At 35.6% G+C, this 20,138-nt stretch overlaps 1 protein-coding gene across 3 annotated transcripts in view; it reads left to right on the top strand.

The window, feature by feature from the left end:
- The window catches only part of ASXL2 (ASXL transcriptional regulator 2), a 114,265-nt gene that overhangs the window by 65,474 nt on the left and 28,653 nt on the right, over window positions 1–20,138 (top strand). For all 3 annotated transcript variants that reach the window (XM_040224476.1, XM_040224474.1, XM_040224477.1), the window contains 4 exons: window positions 5,206–5,314; window positions 8,930–9,080; window positions 15,928–16,043; window positions 19,113–19,242. In XM_040224476.1, coding sequence (XP_040080410.1) covers window positions 5,206–5,314; window positions 8,930–9,080; window positions 15,928–16,043; window positions 19,113–19,242 — 506 coding nt within the window. The remainder of the gene's footprint in view (window positions 1–5,205; window positions 5,315–8,929; window positions 9,081–15,927; window positions 16,044–19,112; window positions 19,243–20,138) is intronic.

The following is a 20,138-nucleotide window of genomic DNA, read 5'->3' on the forward strand; positions in this document are numbered from 1 at the left end:
AAACAGTAATGTACTCTGCCACTTTTGCTTTTCATGCCTAGATCTCAGCTTGATTCTTTCTTAATCCTTGAAGTTCAAGATTTAGAAAAAAATTAAGATAAGTATTTTGGAGTATCTTGGGTCAGTTAGGCTGTGCATGTTGAGTAGCGTGTTGCCTCTCCTTCCATCATTTAGTATACACTGTTGATTCATACACATAATATTTTCTCTTTGGTAGGAGAGAGTTGTCACCCTTGAATACTCTCCTATAATTTTCCTCTGTATTCTTTTCATATCTCTGTCAGTATGAAGGCTTTTGATCTAGATGCTTTGTCAGTTAAGATATTTTCATTTGTAAATAACAGGAACTGTAATGTAAACTGGCTTAAACATTAAAGGAAATTAATCATGTGATAAAAGTGAAAATACCTGGCAAAACTTGATCCAGGTGCTTTGGCAGTTTGATCAGAACTTTGGCTCTGCTTCCTTCATTTTTGTTCCATTTTCACCAGGTTCATCCATCATAGTTGCAGATGGAGCCTGTATGCTTTGGGGTTTGACTCTAGAAGAAAAGAGAGAATCTGCTTCCCAGAGTTTCAGTGAAATCACATGCTATTGAATCTGGCTGGCCTACAGTAGAGTCACACGTTAAATTAAAACTTTTTCATGACAATATGTGTAGTTATAAATGAAATATATTGAGGAGAAGTATTGATTCTATACAATATTGAGATAGTTTCCATAGACAAGGTACTTAAGGCTGAAATCTGAAGAGTGAATTAATTGGAGCTTCTAAGAGAAACTACTACTAAGTCGCTTCAGTTGTGTCCGACTCTGTGCGACCCCATAGATGGCAGCCCACCAGGCTCCCCCGTCCCTGGGATTCTCCAGGCAAGAAAAGGTGAGGCTGTGTGTGTTGAGTAGCATGTTGCCTCCCCTTCCATCATTCAGTATACACTGTTGATTCATACACATAATATTTTCTCTTTGGTAGGTGAGAGTTGTCACCCTTGAATATTCTCCTATAATTTTCTTCTGTATCCTTTTCATATCTCTAAGAGAAAAGGTGAGGGTTGTCATTGCAAGCAGGAGCATTAACTAGTACAAAGGCCAAGAAGTCAGAAGAATTGTAAGCTACAAAATGAAAAGAAAACTAGAGTAGGCCAGAGCAGAGAGGGTGTCGAAGGGGTCAGATCATTTTGATAATTCTGGGCTTTATTTTAAGCACATTGTGATATCATGGATCAATTTTCAGCTGGGCAGAGATGGCACAATCATACAGATTTTTAAAAGGTCACTGGCTTCAGAGTGGAGAATTGATGAGGGTGAGTGAAGTTACTGTCACTTAAGACAGGTAGGGAACGCTGGAATATTATGACACTGGGTTGGGAAACAAGTGAAGGTAAATACCACAGTTACTCAGTCACTTCTCTGTGACATACACTTGCTGTATGTAATTAAGATTCTGTACAGATTATGAAGTAGATAGTGTTTCTTCTGTTTCACAGATGAGCAGATGAAGGATATTTACTGACTTGCCCATGATACACTCAGATCTGAACTCTGAGATTGGTCTGAATACATAAATCTGGCTCCTTAGGCCACTCAGTGGTCTCTTCATGAGTTGCTATGTTTGTTTCCTCTGAGCAGTGTTAATTATAGGCCTCAGGTCTTTCAGCCCTGCTGGCTACTGTTAACCCCCTTTACTGCAGAGAGAATCAAATAAGGCTGTTGGCAGTATGACTGAAGTTACTTCTGTTCTTAGGCCTTGTGTATGAAGCATCTTAGTATATTTCCTTCAGGAAGTGTATCAGCATAAAATTATGACACTACACTTATTCCTTTCCTTGAGAACTGCCCCCCAACCCCTACTCCAACTCCAATCTCTTAAACATGGACCAGAAAAATTAGAAACTAAATTATCTCATGATAGTTACATAATCTTTTGAGGTATTCTTGCTTCAGCTGCTTCAACCCCATGTTATACTTACTTGACTTTGCATCACTATTGATTTCCTTTGTACCAGGGTTTTATCACTCATGCAGGGGCTGTCTGTTCCTTCAAATCACTCAGTTATTTTTATTTAGTTATGTCATTCTGGAGTTACTTCCCTTGAAGATATATTCCTCCCATCATGGGCAGTGTGGCCTATTTTACTTCTCTGCCATTGCTTCATTATTCATAAAAATGAATTTTTCAAGGGTTCTCTGGTTTTTTATATTTTCCTGCAATCAGATCTAAATTTTTGTTTTAAACAGTGTAGTGTTCTGTATATCTTGTGGGTTTTTTGAAACTTTCATATTCCCTTCAAAGGAAAATTACACCAGATTTGTGAGGAAAATATGATGGTGTCTGTATCTGTTACCACATCTTTTCACCAGATGTGTGTGCCATTTACTTTCATTTTATGGGTTTTACCGTAAGAGATTTTTTTGTTTTGGTTTGGTTGGCTTGGGGTTTTTGTTTGTTTTTTGGTGTTTTTTTGTTTGTTTTGTTTTGGGTTCTAGGTACTAAGCTCTAGATGAGACTATATGTTACTTTCTCTCAGACCTAAAGTACTTTGTACAAACCTGCAATCTCCATTCCATAATGCCAAAATCCACAATGCTTGAAAAAGGTTTTTCAGTCTTTTGGTACCAAACTTCCCTTTGTCGACAGTTCTCTTAAACTGTTTTTCCTACTTAGTATGAATATTCATGTATTTTACTGTATTTGGTTATAAGATTGCTGCCCCCGATCTCTCTGGTGATGTTACATAGAATGTGGTATATCATGTTGCCTTTCAAAAATCCAGATTTTTATGTCTGAAACGATTGGCCTTAAGTTTTTGGGGCAGGGATTGTGGACTTGTGTCTGTTTTGGTAGCACTGGTTGCAGTGTGCTGTGGCAGTTTGTTCCCTTGTCTAACTGTCCTGTTAAACTTTGAACAAGAAAGCTTTCCTCTTTGGAGCCACAGACCCTAGTTTATTGGATACTTAATAAACAGTACTAAACAGAGTGGGTACTTAATACCGAAGTTGAATACCAAAAATTAGGGCAAACCTTTTACCAGATAGGTTATTGAGCTACAGATTATAGCATGTTTTCTGTTTACTTAGTTATATGTTCTTTTTAAACAGTTTCTTTCCTCTTCTGCTTCTTTCTTCTTACTGAAATTTTGTCTTCACCACTTACAAAGCACTATGTGATCTTGAACCAGCTTACTTATTAACACCTCAGTATATTTGTTTGTTCATTTGTAAAAATGGTGTAATAATTTTGCTTAGCTCAAAGGATTGTTGTGAGGTCTAACCAGAATGGTTCCTGGAATTTAGCACTCTTTTTGCTGTTAATGTAGCTGTTATTGATTCATATCCTGTTGGTTACCTTACTAACATATGGTCAGCCATTCTTTTATTGACTTTGAAGTCATTTTCAGTGCTTTGACACTTTTTAACAATGCTGAAGTTAATCCTTGCATGTATGTTTGTAAGTCTTTGTGGTCTTATTTTGGGGGGATTGATGGAAGTGGGATTGTTGAATCAGTAGCCCCTAATAGTTTTAATTTTAACTATTAATTAATTTTAACTTCCATGTTACTTTCCTAAGATGGAATTGAAGGGGGAGTAAGGGGTGGCAGTTTTCAGTCCCACCTTCAGTCTTTAAGAGTGCTCATTTTCCCGTAACCTTACCAGCAATGGGTTTTATCAGTTCAGTTTTAAAAATGTAATTATAAGCTTATGGGAAGTTATAAGAATAGTCCCATGCATACCTCCCCCTGCTTCCTCCAGTAGTGGCATCTTACATGTAGCTGTAGTATGATGTCAAAACCAGGAAACTGACACTAGTACAGTACTGCCGACAGAGACTTGACTATATTTGATTTCTCCAAGTCTGACCGTGATGTCTCAGTTTCATTTGTTTTCCTTTAACCACTGTTAAGTTTGGGCAGCTTTTCGTGTATTCTGTTGGCCGTTTATACTGCACGTTCATATCCTTAATCCATTTTTTTCTAATTGGTTGTTTGTGTTTTCCTAAAAGAAGCTCTCTTAGGATTATTCATTTTTTTGTCTGCCATTTGTTATGCAGTTACTTATTCTAGCTTTGTATGTTTTGTGTAATTTTGTTGATGATATTTCTTTGCTGTACAGAAATGTTTATTTTTTATTTTCTTCTGTGATGTTGGAGTTTTCTCTCTTATGTCAAAAGTTTCCATTTAGGAAAATGAATTGATTGCAATTAGAAAGGAAAATGTTATATATGAATTTTCTACAGATAATTTATTATATAGCTAAAACTCCAGAAAATATGATAAATGTATATTAACTTCCCTGGTGGCTGGGTGGTAAAGAATCTGCCTGTAATGCAAGAGATGTGAGTTCGAGCCCTAGGTTGGGAAGAATTCCTGGAGAAGGAATTGGCAACTCATTCCAGTATTCTTGCCTGGAAATTCTCATGAACAGAGGAGCCTGGCAGGCTACAGTCCATGGGGTTGCAAGAGTCCCACACAACTTAGTGAATAAACAACAACATATTAGAATTAGTAAACTTTTAATCAAGTTTCTACAGAGAAGATGAATATTCCAAAGCCTGTTTTATAAGTCTTTTAAAGTGATCTTATGATAGGTCTAAATATAAGAAGCCATTATAATATAGATAAATATGGAATCATTATGTTACACACTTGACGCTAATATAATATGTCAATTATATCTTTATTTTTAAAAGGCCATGGAAATATGTTCTTTCCGTAACTAAAATTCATTCTGGTGCAGCAGTATGGAAGGAGATTAATATTGTTTATTTCTCTTTGTGTTTTCTTCTTCCTCCCTGTTTTACTTCTAAATAGGCTTGTGCTAAGTGAAATATATTAAAAAAATTTTTTTCAGCTTTATTGAAGTATGTTAACAAATAAAATTGTAAGTAAAATAAAGTCTTTACAGAATACTTTTGTGATACTTATGTGAGAGAAAATTTTCTTGACTTAAATGTTAGATGCTGAATTGAGATTAAGAAAATTATAAAATTGGTTTTTCTTTAGATATCTGGGAATGAATTTTACATCCATTTTCTCCATGGCCACCTCTCTAGATTTATAGACTTTTTATAGTTTATAAAATGTGAAAAAAAAAAAATGTGTTTTGTCAAATGAGTGTTGATCCATTAATTTTTATCTTAATTCAGTGTTACATAGGCTATTCAGAGACTAGAAACTAATCATCCTGTTCTTTCTGTTTTTTTGACAGTGGAACTTCCCCTCTTGCATGCCTGAATGCCATGCTGCACACAAACTCCCGAGGTGAAGAAGGCATCTTCTATAAGGTTCCAGGTAGAATGGGAGTATATACTTTGAAGGTAAATATTTTTGTTAGGGAGTCATTTTTAAATTGAAAACAGGAAGTGACTATATATGAATAATACTTGAATCATAGAGACAGAATTCTGTTCTTGAAGAGCTTACTTTGAAGAAGTAAAAATTTCAATCCTGTGTCCAGTACTTTTCTCTTTAATTAATCTGTAGCCATGTGTAGATAGTTGGAGAAGTAACTTCACTTCATTCTCTGCCACAATATTATTTTGAAAGGATGAATTGAAAATTACTTCCAGTGACTTTTTAAAGGGCCTCACATCATTTAAATAATAACGAGTGTTACCATGGAGCATATAGCTTTAATGCTTTATACTACTACTTTCTCATTTAATTCTCCATTACAATTCAGAACTGTGGTTATTATTTCTTTATTATAATGGAGAAAGCCGAAGTTGGATTTTCTTGCCCAGTGTTGGCCAGATAGTATTAGAGCCAGAATATGAACTCAGGTCTGACTGAATTTCCATTTTCTTTTACCATAACAAGCTTGCCTAATTTCTAATTCCTGCACTAAAAAAAGGATCTTGACTTATCATTGTCCTTACAGTTATAAACAGAAAAACCAACTCAAATGAACTTGAGGAAAACAGAGAATTTATTAGTTCACATAGCTCAGTTTTAGGAAAACAGCCTGAATTCAGGCGCTCAAATGATTGTCATCAGAAATGGGTCTCTCTGCTTTCTTTTGGCTTAATTGTAAGGCAGGCCTTCTCCTCATCTACATGACTTCACTCTCAAGCCCCATTCTGCACGCTGTAAGCCTGGGGGGAAAGAGTCTCACAAACTGAAGCAGGAGCCCTTTTAGTTAGTTCTGTTGTAGCTTAATTGGTGTGTCTTGGCGCAAGTGCCTGTACCTAAACGATCACCTTTGCCAAACGTATTGAATCTTCTGATGGCTGCCCTTAGGTTCATGATCACCCTTGATATGAGGGTGTGGTTAAGCCCTCTCTAGCCAGATGGATTGAGGAGAGTGTTATTTCTCAAAGGAAATTCATCAGCAGTGACTTACGTCCACCTGTGTGTGCAGCTCTTTTCCCCTCTTACCTTTTTAGCTTTGGCTGTAGTCATTACTGTGCTTGGTGGTTGTGTGCAGCATGCTAATTTTTAAAAGATCTAACTCACCTTTAACACCTTCTTTTAAAATACCTTGTTCAACTTCTTGGGGTTACAGGGATCTAGCCCACATGGAGCTTTCTATGTTTCTTTTAGGTTTTAGCTGTTGTAGACCTTCCATATTGTTAAAAATATTTATTAAATGCCTACTCTGTACTGGACATATAGAGGCTATAAAGAAGGATAAATTAAGGTTCCTGATCTCTTAAATCTCACATAGTTACTAAAATAATTAGTGACAGAATGTACTGTGCTATAAAGTGCTGTTACAGTGTAGAGAAATAAAGATTCATCTTGAATAAAGGGATTTGGAAGTTTTTGTTTTTATTTTTGCTATTTTAAAGTTGTAAAATTTGAGTTGAACTTTGGTAGATAAGTAGTGGGAGGAAGGGCCTTCCAGGACAAGGGAATAGGTTAAGCAGAGGCACAGATAAAAGGATTCATAATGGACTTGGGAGTAAATTGGAGCAGTTAGACCATAATCTGTGTGTGGGCTGGTGTGGTAAGGAGTCATGGTGGGGTAAATGTTAGGTGAAGAACACACTTTGGAGGCTTTTTGAAAACCTGGCTCAGCAGTTGGAGAGAGGAGGAGGGAGGGTAGGCATGTGTTGAGGAAATGGCAGAGGCTTTCAGGGGAATAGCATGATCAAATCCATGTTTAGGAAGATAATTCAAGTAGGATACACTTAAGAGTTAAGCAGGAAAACTTGTCAAAAAGATGGTTATGATTGTTTAGGAGTGATAATTGGGCTATACTATGAGTGACTGGGGCTTCCCTGATAGCTCAAATGTAAAGAATCTGCCTGCAATGTGGGAGACCAGGGTTTGATCCCTGGGTCAGAAAGATCCCCTGGAGAAGGGAATGGCTACCCACTCTAGTATTCTTGCCTGGAGAATTCCATGGACAGAGAAGCCTAGCAGGTTAGTCCATGGGGTCGCAAAGAGTCAGACACAACTGAGCGACTAACACTTTTCATGAGACTGCTAAAAGAGATGGAGGCAAGGAACATTAGAGAAATAAAATGTGAACTCCTGGGAGTAAAAGAACAGGTGCAGTGATTCTAACATGTGGGGTGTGAGTTGATCCTGGAGGGATCACAAGTTTAGGAAGATAGTTATATTTGTACTAAAGTATTTGTTGAACTTACGGATCAAGAGATCTCTTTGGCAACTAATCTGTAAAAGTTTCCTGGATTTTGAAAGAAAAAATAGAAAAATAAGGGATATGTATTTTAAGAAAGTGTATAACATGTGAAATGGCACTGGAGTTAAACACAAGTGAGAAAAAACAGCTTCTTACCAGATCAGAGGTTGCTTTCTTCTTTTTTTTTGTTGACTACACCCTGCAGCATGTGGGATCTTAGTTCCCCCATCGGTAATCGAATCCATGCCCCCTCTGGTGCAAGCTCAGAGTCTTAACCACTGAACCAAAAGGGAAGCCCCCAGAGATTACTGCCTTGACTATAATGTTGTGAGTGCCAGTTGTAGGTAGGATGGTCATGTGTCAATTTTTGATGTGATAATAAAATTATGTGGGAAAACAGAAATTATATTGAGAAGAAAAAAAGATCATTTGTAGTTTTATAACTTAGAAATAACATTCACTATTGTATTTATATTTTATATACTATATAAATACATAGTAGCCAGCTAATATTTATTGAACCCTATCATATGCTAGGCACTGTACTAAGCATTTTATTTACATTTATTAACTCATTTAATTTCAGAATGATCTTTTAAGGTAGGTACTATTACCTCATCTTACAGGGAAGCTGAGGCATGAGCGTTTAAGACTTTGCCCAAGGCTGCATCATTAGGAGAAGATAAGGCCAAAATTCAAACCCTAGATTCTTTATTTTACAGCTTCCCTGTTACATCTATCATACTGTAGCTGACATAGGAATCGTTTCTGATTAGCATTCTCACTATGCAGTGCAGAAACCAAAGATTCATACGATTTTTTTTTTTTTAATGATTCCTTTTATATTTGACTCTTGCTACTTACTAGCCAATTTTTGGAACCAAATAGATTCAAATAATTACTATCTCTTTCTTGCTATCCAGACTCTTAACTGAATTTATAATACATAATGGCATTTATATACACACAAATATATATATATATACATTATATGGATGATGGGTATGCTTAAATTTTTAAGAATTGTTATTGTATACATTTTATAGATTTCATTTCATTTACCTGGACTTATATATAGCAAGTTTTTGTCTAAGGCTCTGTTTTGTACGTGCATAAGATTATCATGTATAATTTTTATCTTTGAGTATAGAAGCAAACAGTAGCTGATTTGACACAAAGAAGAGAGGTGACAGGAATCAGAAATTGCTGGTTCTGCTACTGAATCTTACAATCCTAAAAAATAATCAGCACAATTGCAAGTCACAGTAATGCATATCAGAAATTTAATTCCTGTTTGCTGAAATGGTAATGATTAATCCTAATTGGATGCCTACATTTTCAGAAAGATGTGCCGGATGGGGTGAAAGAGCTTTCAGAAGGTTCAGAAGAAAGCAGTGATGGTCAGTCAGATTCCCAGAGTTCTGAGAACAGCAGCAGCAGCAGTGATGGTGGCAGCAACAAGGAGGGAAAAAAGAGCAGGTGGAAAAGGAAAGGTAAATCCACCTGACCCCTCAATACAGGACTGAATGCCATAGGATAAATGCCCTTGTTAATAGTTCTTATTTTTCCAGACCCCGGGTTGGTTATTCTCTTTCCCTTACTAGTTAGATCAGTACTGTCCCATGGAATTTCCTGCAGTGATGGAACTGTTCTGCATCTATGTTGTGCAACTCAACAAAGTAGTCACTAGCACCATGCGTCTTTGAGCGCTTGAAATATAGCTAGTGTGACAGAGAACTGAATTTTCACTTTATGTTAACCTGAATTTAAATAGCCACATGTGGCTAGTCACCATCACGTTGGACAACATGGCTCTACGTTTTTACCTGGGTTTATTTTCAGCTCTTGGCTACCTGTAACCCTTCTTAGGATGCTATTATGTTATTTACCTCTTTAATACTCTCTTCTAAAATTTGAGGACTTAATTGCTTTAACAGCTTCCTCCTTACTAGGAAAAGAATGCTTTTCATTTCTACTAGCAAAGACTAAATTTAGTCTGCTAGTCTTTGCCCTCGTCTCCTGCTTGGTTTCTGCGTTATAGTTTACCCTAAACTGTTTTTTTAAAGAATAACATCTTTGTTGCTGCAGCTTCCCTGGGATGAATTTTCCACTTAGAGATACATTTTATTACCTAGTCTTGCTAATTATCTGTAGCTTCTTTTTCAACAGTCTTTTTGAAGAGGCAAAATCATTTTTACCCCAGTATTGGTAAATTGAGCCATATATGGCAGGACAGATTTTAAGCCAGCTCATGCTGGTTACTTTATAAGGACTGATACAGTGATATGCCAGAGCATAATAGACATCCAAGAATTTCCCTAGCTTGGATATCCTCTTAGGTTTCAGTTGTAGGTGAGTTGTCTTTGGATCTAGAATTTAGAGTTACACTTATTAGAATAATTGATTCAGTTTTAAGTGCTAGTAGAGCTATTGATTTTTGAACTATATTAGAAAAGTCATCAGGTTTATTACCATTTCTGTGTTAATGTGTGGACTACTCTTGGAGAAAATTTAGATAACTGGTTGCGTTGTCTGAGTTCTCTCATAACTGCTGCTACACCTATTATCTGGATAAATTTTGAAACCAGGGGATCTTAGCTTTAAGATCACAACCACTTAGAGAACAGCCCAGACCCTAAGTGTTATGAACAAATGGAATAAAGGCAAGGCAAGATTGGGACCTGTGACAAACATTCCTGTTTTTAAAAAATTATTTATTTGGCTGCATAGGGTCTTTCTTAGTTGTGGCACACAAGATCTCTGCTGCAGTGTATAAACTCCAGTTGTGGCACATGGGTTCCGGAGTGCACGGGCTTAGTTCCCCAATCAGGCACTGAACCCATGTCCCCTGCATTGCAAGGCCGATTCTCAACCACTGGACTACCAGGGAAATCCTCAGTATTCCTGATATGTATTTTTAAAAAGTAATCCCAGTCAGTAGTGAAGAGAGATGTGTCCAGGGTCTTAATGTTTCTCAGATTATACTAAAGGACCCCCCCCCCCCCGCCTTTTTTTTTTTAGTTCTTTTTTTGGAAGATAGAGCCAAAAGTATTTAGGCCTCTTTCTCTTCTCTGCTTCCCTCCAGTTTACATTTTTCTTTTTAAGTCTGGGAATTGTTGATCTAGGATTAGGAACCAAACCAGGTCATCAAGCAAGAGAAACAGATTCATAATGTCTGGATGTGGCTGGAAACAGGGAAATCAGCATTAAAGGTGGTCAGTAAACTAGGAACAAAGTCACGGTTGTGTAGGTCTTTGCTTTTTGGTAGCTCATAGGCTGCAATAGCTGTTTTAGGTAGTGATTGTTAGATGGTTGTGAAAGGCTATCTGTGAGGTAAATGTGTTGTGATTACAGGAGGATTTAAGAAATAACAGTTGAACTCCATTCTCAGTAGCTTCAGTTCAGTTGCTCAGTCATGTCCAACTCTTTGCAACCCCATGGACTGCAGCACTGCAGACTTCCCTGTCCATCACCAACTCCTGGAGTTTGCTCAGACTCATGTCCATTGAGTCAGTGATGCCATCTAACCATCTCATCCTCTGTCCCCTTCTCCTCCTCTCAGTAACTTAATGGGTAGATTAAAATATTACAACCTTGCCCCATACTTGGCAAAATAATAGAAGATATTAACATCAAGGTTATAGCAAATTCAAAATTGTAGTCAACATAAATTATTTTCAAACTGCCTCTGATGCGTTCTTCTTGAAATTGTCACAGTATTAACTACTTAGCCTCAGTTTATGTTGAGATCTTAAGATCTTTTCTGATTGTAGCCTGTTAAACTGAGACTAGGATGAACTTCATGTGGCAGCTCTGATATCTTAAATGGATAAATGCTAAGCCAGCAATAATGAAGAATGATTTAGTCTCTCATAGGATGTACTTGTCTCATTCTTGAGTCATGCATATGGCATAGGCAAAGAAATGTAGTTTTAGTTTTCTATTGTATACATATGAGTATTTTTGTAGTCCAGTCCAAATTAAAAGGGAAAACTTGTAGTTTGCAGTGATAGTAGTAGCATGCTGCAGAACAATTCTAGGACAATTGCAGTTATTAATAAAGGTAAAACAAATGTGTGTCTATTCCGTTTTCTTATTTAGAGCTTTTACTCTCAATCTGACATCACTTTATTTCAAATGCATTGTAAGACAGGAAGAACACTGAGATAGTATCGAAACCCACTTCCTTTTATGTACAAAAATAAAGAGCTCTGACAGCAAAACTGATACTTCTAGTTGGAAATCGATAGAGACTCTCTTGAAATAGGTGTACCTTTCAGCCAGATAGGAACAGAGAGTAGAACCTTGAAATTCAGGCTAATGTTAAAACTAGTTTATTGATTTCTGTGTGAGGTGGAAGAACTTAGGAGTTTGTAGTTTTGGTTCCTAATTTCCAGACAGGAAACAATGTTCAGAGAAGAGCTTTATGGAATTCCAAGTCAAGGTAAGATGGAATAACACCAGAAAAATGATTAAAATCAACTTTTTCTGTTGCTTTTTTGGTAGGATCGTATCTAAGTGAAGTCTGCCATTTCCCTGAAATATGATATTGCAGCATGAAACAACTACATGTATTATTGTTTTTATCTTCTGATAAAATTATTTATTATTATTATTGTCTTCATATATTTTTAATGGTAAAATTATTTTTATTATTAATTTGTGAAAATTAAAACTCTCCCTTAAGAGAAGTATTGCTCTTTTTGACCATGAAAACAATTTGGGGAACTTAAATTGTTATCAGTCTTTCAACAGTTAATCCTTTAACTGTATAAAGCTCAGTTTCAATTTTGATATTACTGCTCCATTATTTCTGATAGTCCCTCTAATACTTCAGAGGGTCTCACTGAATATCTTCAGGAGAAAAAATAAAATACTAAGAGATTATTTATTAATTCTTTTAATTCAAATGCATCTAATATAAATAGTCTGTTACCCTGTGGACCTTGTTCCATATGATAATCATTTGTTGAAATGGAAAATTCCCAATGCTGTATTGAAAAGTGGTGCCTTCTGAGCTTATACCCAGTGGATGGTACAGATGTATCCAACAAGCTGAAACTACTTCAGTAAACTATATAATATATAAGTAAAACTGGCTTTAATGAGCCTCAAGTTCTAAATCACTTTGGAAAGCTGGTTTCTCAGTATATTATAGTTGAACATGCATCAGAATCACCTGGAGAGCCCATTAAGACACAGATTCCTGGGCCATACCTTCACAGTTTCTTGTTCAGTAGAGTTGGGTTGGGATTCAGTAATTTGCATTTTTTTAGATAATAATGGTATCATTCTTGGTACAATACCTTAGAAACCAGTGTTTAAAACAGTGTAATAATAAGAGCAAAAGACTAGAAATTACTAAACTACTCATCAGAGTCCAGTTGAAGAAATTAGGATGCATCTGCACAACGAAATTTTGTGTAGCTGCTAAAACGAAGATGGTCCTTCAGCCTCTGCCTCTGTCTTCACATGGACTTCCCTTCTGTGTTTGTCTCGTGTTTAAGGTAACTCATCATTTGGTTTTAAGACCCACTGGAATCATCCAAGATGATTTCCTTGTCTCAAAATCAGTTGTATCTGCCAAGTCTCCTTTTCCAAATGATATAACATTTCTGGGGGTTAGGACATGGACAGACTTTTAGTGGCCACCACTTAACGCACTGCAAGTACTCACTCTTCTGAAACTATGCAAAGTTCAAATGTTAGTTGTGCTCCTTAGTACCTGAGTCCTTGCGCAGGCTGATTAAATTTCTAGATAAGGAAAATTTAGATAATACCATCACAATATGCCGGTGTTTACATTTAATATTTATATATAAATACACATCCTTGAAATTTTTCATATTTTTATTTGCATAGAAAAATGTCAACAAGGATACCATTTAGTTATCTCAGAGGGTAGAATTGGAGGAGATTGGGTGGGAGTAGAAAGAGAAGTTGTACCTACCTTATTGTTCAAGTTGCCAAGTCGTATCCAACTTTTTGCAGCCCCATGCCAGATTTCACTGTCTCCCAGAGTTTGCTCAGATTCATGTCCATTGAGTTGGTGATGCCATCCAACCATCTCATCCTCTTCTCTTGCCCTCAGTCTTGCCCAGCATTACAATCTTTTCCAATAAGTCGGTTCTTCGCATTAGAGGATAGTTATAAGAATTCAATGAAATTCTGTTCAAATAAACCTAGCACAGCATTAGGCAGATAGGTGATATTCTTGTTGACTCTAATAAAGTTCATGTGTCTTAGAGATAGCATAGGCACTAGAAAGGAGTAAAAGAGATGAGTTTATCAACATGTGTTTAAATTGTGCTTGCTCTTTGTAGTTCTGAACCTTTAATATTTGAAAGTTTCATTAAAGTTGTGAGACCAGTATTTGATATTAAGTCAACTCTGGGAGATTTTCCTCATTGGTAGGTCCTGGAATTTTCTTGATTTATTTTAGTTGGCTTCAAGATATGTTTATGGATTCATTTGCTAGGAAGGGCTTTTGCCTTAAAGGGAAACATTCCAAAGGTTTGCCCTGGTAATCACAGATGCGTTGTTGTCTGTTTTCCAGGCCACAGTTAGAATTCTTCCATTCTTTACTGGGGTCATTTTGGTTGGTTGGTTGTTTATTTTTAGATATTGGGGGAGTTGAGGACATGTATATTCTCAGATTTCTGCAAACTATTAAGAAAGTAAATACAGTTAAATATTAATAGTTCTTAGCTTTATTTTCATAATGTCCATTAAAAACATTGGTCAAATCAAGACAGACAATAGCAAGTGTTGACAAGAGTGGAAAAATTGAAACACTCATACATTTCTGATGGAATTGTAAAAATGGTGCAGCCATTTTAGAAGTCAATTTAGGACTTCCTTAAAAAGTTTAAACATAGAGTTACTGAAAAACCCAGCAATTTCATTTTTAGATATGAACCCAGGAGGGTTGAAAACATATGTCCAACACAAAATCCTGCTAATGAGTGTTCAAAATGGCCAAAAAGTGAAAACAGCCCAAATGTCTGTCAGCTCATGAATAACAAAATGTGGTATATGCATACAGTAGAATATTATTTGGTGATAAAAAGAATAAAGTATTGATACATGCTGAAACATAGATGAATCTTTAAAACACTCATTAAAAAAAAAAAAAAAAAAGCCCATCACTAAAGAGGAAAGTCAGTTAGGGGGAAAGAAGAATGACAGCTAACCAGTACAGAATTTTTTAATGGGTGATGAAAATTGATTCTGATGATGGTTGCACAACTTTGCAAATATTTTAAAAGCCATTAAATTTTACACTTCAGGTAAACTGTTTGGTATAGGAATTGTATCTCAGTGAAACTGTTATTTTAAAAAATTGGTCAGCATCTGAGTGCACTAAGAATTTAGTTTCTTTTTGTTGCTTAACCATCTCAAGAATTATCCAACTCCATTTTTTGTTTTATATGTTACAATTAACGTGTTGTTGTTGTTGTTTTAATACTACACTTTCTTTCCCATATATAAACCCCCAGTTAAGGCTGGGATACAAAGCTGAAGTTAAGTATGACAAGTCTTCTTAACATTGTCTACTGTTGTCGTCATTTTTATTTTTGAGTCTGAGTCAGCAATTTCTTTATTATCTTGTATCATAAATTATACACTGTCTAACTTTAGAGAACATGAAGATCTTAATTGTGTTTATTATAAGAAGTATAGACCCTTGCTGGGGAAAACCCTTCACACAGTACTGAGGTTTGGCTGAGTCTGATAAAACAGCTAGTGATGAAGTAGAGAGTGGTTCCATCCTATGTATACCTACACTGATTCCATCAGAAGTCCTAAAGCACCCTTTCACATGGATATCAGAGTTGAAGGAATATAAGAATTAGAGAATGGTAGTGTTTGAGCTGGAATGACCTTATTGCCTTCATTTTAAAGATAAGGGAAACTGGAACCCATTCTATCAACCCAGGGCTCTCCCACAATACCATGTTGTTACTAGATTTACCTTAAGGACATATATACTGTCCAGTAGGTTCTAGAATCTTTTCTAAACTTTACCTTAGTTGATGACTTACGGTTTATATTCTGCTTCCTGCTTCTTCAGTCAATTCTATTGAAAACAATTAAAGAATGAGAAGTAATGAATACTAACATTCATCCCTTCCCCATCCTATCATCCTTCACTAGAGCTTTCTGAGGAAATAAACTGAAAAGGGAGGCTGTTTGCAGTAGACCTCCAAAAAGAAGATCCTTCCCAAAAGTGTTTGGTCACAGTTCTTAATACAGGTAGCACTATATGATTGGGAAAGGAATGGTGCTTGATATCGCCTCTGATAACAAAACTTGGAATTATCGTTTTTCTCCCCCTAGTATCATCTAGGCTGTCACAGCCATCTTCTCCTCATTCGGGCTGCCCATCTCCTACCATTCCGGCAGGTAAAGTCATTTCTTCATCACAGAAGCACAGCAAGAAGGCACTAAAGCAGGTAATCATGCTCTTCTGTTTACAGAAGTATACGCTCGTACATTAAAAATGCATGCTTCTGGCAGTCAATGACAGTTTCTTGAAAGGACATTAAGTCCTTTTAAGGAAAAATTTTATACAGTTTCCCAATTTGTTTTTAATAATTTATGCACCTCTGTGTTACAGCTTTGTCATAGATACTTTTTTAATCACATTTTAAAAGTTCCTCATTAGTTTCCAATTTGCTATGAGGGGTGTGTGTGTGTGTTACAAGTAGGTACTGAATTTTTTCAGGTTGATTTTTTTTCAGCATTTATTAAGTCATCAGGTAGCTTTTTAAGTCAGCCAGTATGCAGAATTCCAGGGCTAGATTTTCTAATGTTAATCTATAGTTAACTCTCTGGAATAAACCCTATTATGTTTGTTACATCATTTTTAATATATTAGTGGAATTTTCTTTTTTATGAGTTTAGCTTAGATTTTATTTTCTTGTACCATCCTTGTACAGTTTTGGAATCAAGATTGTTCTTAGCGTCTATTAAGTTCTGTAGCTCTCTATATTTTTCTAGATTTTTGGAAAAAAATAATAGAAATTAGTCTTGCAGATCTTACCTTTTACTGCTAGGACGTTTCAGTTTCATTTAGTACTACTCTTGATTTCTGATTCTTATTTGCCCATTTTGGAAATTTATTTTTCTTAAAAAATGGTCTAGTTCACTTGATTTTTTTGTGTGTTTTTCTTTTGTTCCTCAGTGTTCTTTGTTTATAATGTATCTTTTCTCAGTGTTACTTGCTGACTATTTTACTGGGCTTTTCAAGGAACTAGCTTTTCATTTTTTTGAAATGCAGGTTATCAATACATATAAATTTGACTAATAATTAAGAATACAGACCACTTCTATCCTTAGATTGGTATATATAATAGAGCTTAGTTATAACATCAAGCACTGTCAAGTACGTGGGAAAATGACTACTTGTAGTTTGCTGTAGAATATAAATTATCATAGCTATTTTGGAGAAAAATTTTATAATATTTATTAAAATTTTAAGTGCACATACTCTATGACTAAGCAGTTAAATATTTGGAAACTTGTCTTAGAAAAATGCATGTATTCATACACAGAAAAATGTTTGCATTAAAGTTTGTAATAGGAAAAATTTACAAGTAGATACATACATGAATTGCTTCATTAACAGTGGCATATCCATACATTAGACAGTTATATAGGATTAAAAGTTTACTTTGTAATGAAATTATTCTGCACATATATACATCACCACACTATAATGTTTAATAGTTAAAATCAAGATGTGTTACAGCAGTCATTAAAAACATACACATATCTGACATATATACCCAGAACAATAATATATTTTTAATGGAAACATGAATATGTATATATGCACCAACACACACATATGATGTAAGTGTAGAAGAAACTCAGTAAGGAAAAATAAGTTGATGACTGTAACTTGTTACCTTATTCATGACGTAAAAACTACTCTGTATTATTTTCTTGTAATCTCAGGAGTCAGATAACTGTATTTTCTTTAAAGAATATCAATATGGGAAATTATGTAAATTAGATTGTTAATATGTAAAGTTTTTGCCTCCTGTGTATGTTTTTCATATTGTTAGGTGAGAAAACATTTCAGTATAAGTTATCCTTACCACAGTTTCTTTTTATTGTTTGTTTTTTAAATTTTAAAATTAGGAACAGGGTTTGTATACTACTGAGGGAGGGGGAAACTGAATGCAGTTCTTAAAACAGAGAAGCTGTAAGTTGTTTCGTTTTTATCTTACATCTGAATTTATGTGATCATAGCAGAAATAGATAAGATCAAGTAGCTCTATTAAATTTCGCATTAACCTAGAATGACCTACATACTGCGAATAGAAAGAAATAAATACTAGTGGCTGCCACACAGGAAGCCTACAAACATTTTGTATTCTGATTGCAAAGAATGAGAGATAAGCTATCATCAATGATCAGACAAAACTGACATTATGTTTCTGCCTCACCTATTATAAATGTTATAAGTGAAACGTAAGCCAGAAGATACCAGAGACTCTGAGTATTCTTTTCTCCACTAACAGCTTACTTAGATCAAGGAAATCAAGTGTTGCCACTGTGCCTATATGGCATAGCCAGAACAACATGTGAATGTGAAGTAGGAGAAAACCGTATTGTGAAGAAAGAATCGGAAACAAGTAGGCAGTTGGTTATTCCACACTTTTCTACCTGATGGTCTTGAAAGTTAAAGCTTCAATTGACATTTTAGTGAGGTCATAGATGTTCATCCTTTTCCTGAAATGTAGTATTAGTTTCTTTGTCTTTTTTTTTTTAAGCTCTTGAATTAAACAGTTGCCTTTATGTATCTTCATGATTAAAACCTCAGAAGCTCTTTATTCTTCTCTTCATTCTAGTTTAGTATATTCTATAAGAACATTATAGAAATTAAAATATTCTGAAGTAACCAGAAGGAACCATACTTCTTATTAATAGAACCAGTGTTTTCTAATCTTCCCTCCCTTCGTTTACCACATTGCTATAAATCTCTGAGAGTCATTTGATCATTGGGCCAAATCTTATCATTGGGCCAAATCTTACTGCTCTTACACAAGCTCAAATTCAAGTAGTTATTTACTACTTTTTGTTCAACTGCAGTACCTCTGAAGCATATATAAGGGAAATATTTATATTTCTAGATAAAGTTGATACAAATGAGAACCGTTCTTGGTTCAGAGCTTAGAATTCTGTTTTCAGAATGATCGAAAGTATCTAATTCTCTGCTACTACAAGTTTGAGAAATCCCTGGCTTATTGGTGATTTTTAAGTTCTAAAAAATGTTAATGACAGTTTTTCAGATTTATATACAGGAGAATATTGGTAAAGGTAAAAAGTCCAAATTTTAAGGCTCATTTAGGCCTGTGTTTAATTAGTTTAATTGAGATTTTTGTTTACTTGGGTAGATTTCACAGGAATTGTATAGTCAGCGTGGTCCTCACCACTTAAAAGAAGTCATTTATTATTTGTTATTACTAAAAACTGATTTGTTTTGTTTCTTACAGTCAGTTTTCTCTTTCTAGGCACTAAAACAGCAACAACAGAAGAAACAGCAGCAGCAGCAATGCAGGCCAAGCATGTCCATCTCCTCCAACCAGCACCTCTCTCTGAAGACTGTCAAAGCATCCAGTGACCCTGTACCTGCCAAACCTGGTAGGCAGACCAAGTGTCTTTTCAGCGAAAGTTTCTTTTCCAGTATTTTTGTATACCAAACCCATATAGTCTATTATTTATTTTTAAATTATTGTATTTAGTTACATAATCCTTATACTGCCAAATGCTCAGTATAAATCCTTTTAGGGTAAATGAAGAAATTTATGCAGAGTAATCATACAATTATTTTAAAGTACATCATTGGGATTTGCATGTTAGAATAAGGTCAGTGACTCATTCCCAAAATGCTAACAGTAATATTTCGAAGCCTCCAATTAGTAACCTTATAAAGCTGATGTTTCCAAGTTCCTCAAGCTGAACACTACAAGTTCTCTCCTTTAAAAATATAAATCTTTCCTAAGAGTGCATAATACCTTTGAGTTTCCATTGGACATATCCACGGGCCTTTGGATTTTTTGTTACTGTTGCTTATTTTCTTTTCAATTTAAACTGGTTCGAGGTATAGGCTTTTTTGTTACACAGTTCAGTTCAATGCCAGCTTATTTATGAGTTTGCCAGATTTAAACCATGTCTTGTAGAACTTTGCATTTTTGTTAGACAGGAAATTTACCACTAGAAGCAAATAATGTGCTGGGAGGAAGAAAGGGGTTTTATTCACTTTTGACTCCTAATTCTCAGACTCAAAACACATTTGCAGGGTCACATTGCCTCAAACATAACTCCTTTTGGTTTGTTGTTATTCAGTTGCTCAGTCACATCCGACTGTTTGCAACCCCATGGACTGACTGCAGCACACCAGGCTTCCCTGTCCTTCACCATCTCCTGGAGCTTGCTCAAGCTCATGTCCATCCAGCCATCTCATCGTCTTTTATCCCCTTCTCCTCCTGCCTTCAATCTTTCCCAGCATCAGGGTCTCTTCTAATGAGTCGTTTCTT

Source organism: Oryx dammah, unplaced genomic scaffold (assembly GCF_014754425.2).
Source record: "Oryx dammah isolate SB20612 unplaced genomic scaffold, SCBI_Odam_1.1 HiC_scaffold_25, whole genome shotgun sequence".
In the NCBI taxonomy this organism is placed as follows: Eukaryota; Metazoa; Chordata; class Mammalia; order Artiodactyla; family Bovidae; genus Oryx; species Oryx dammah.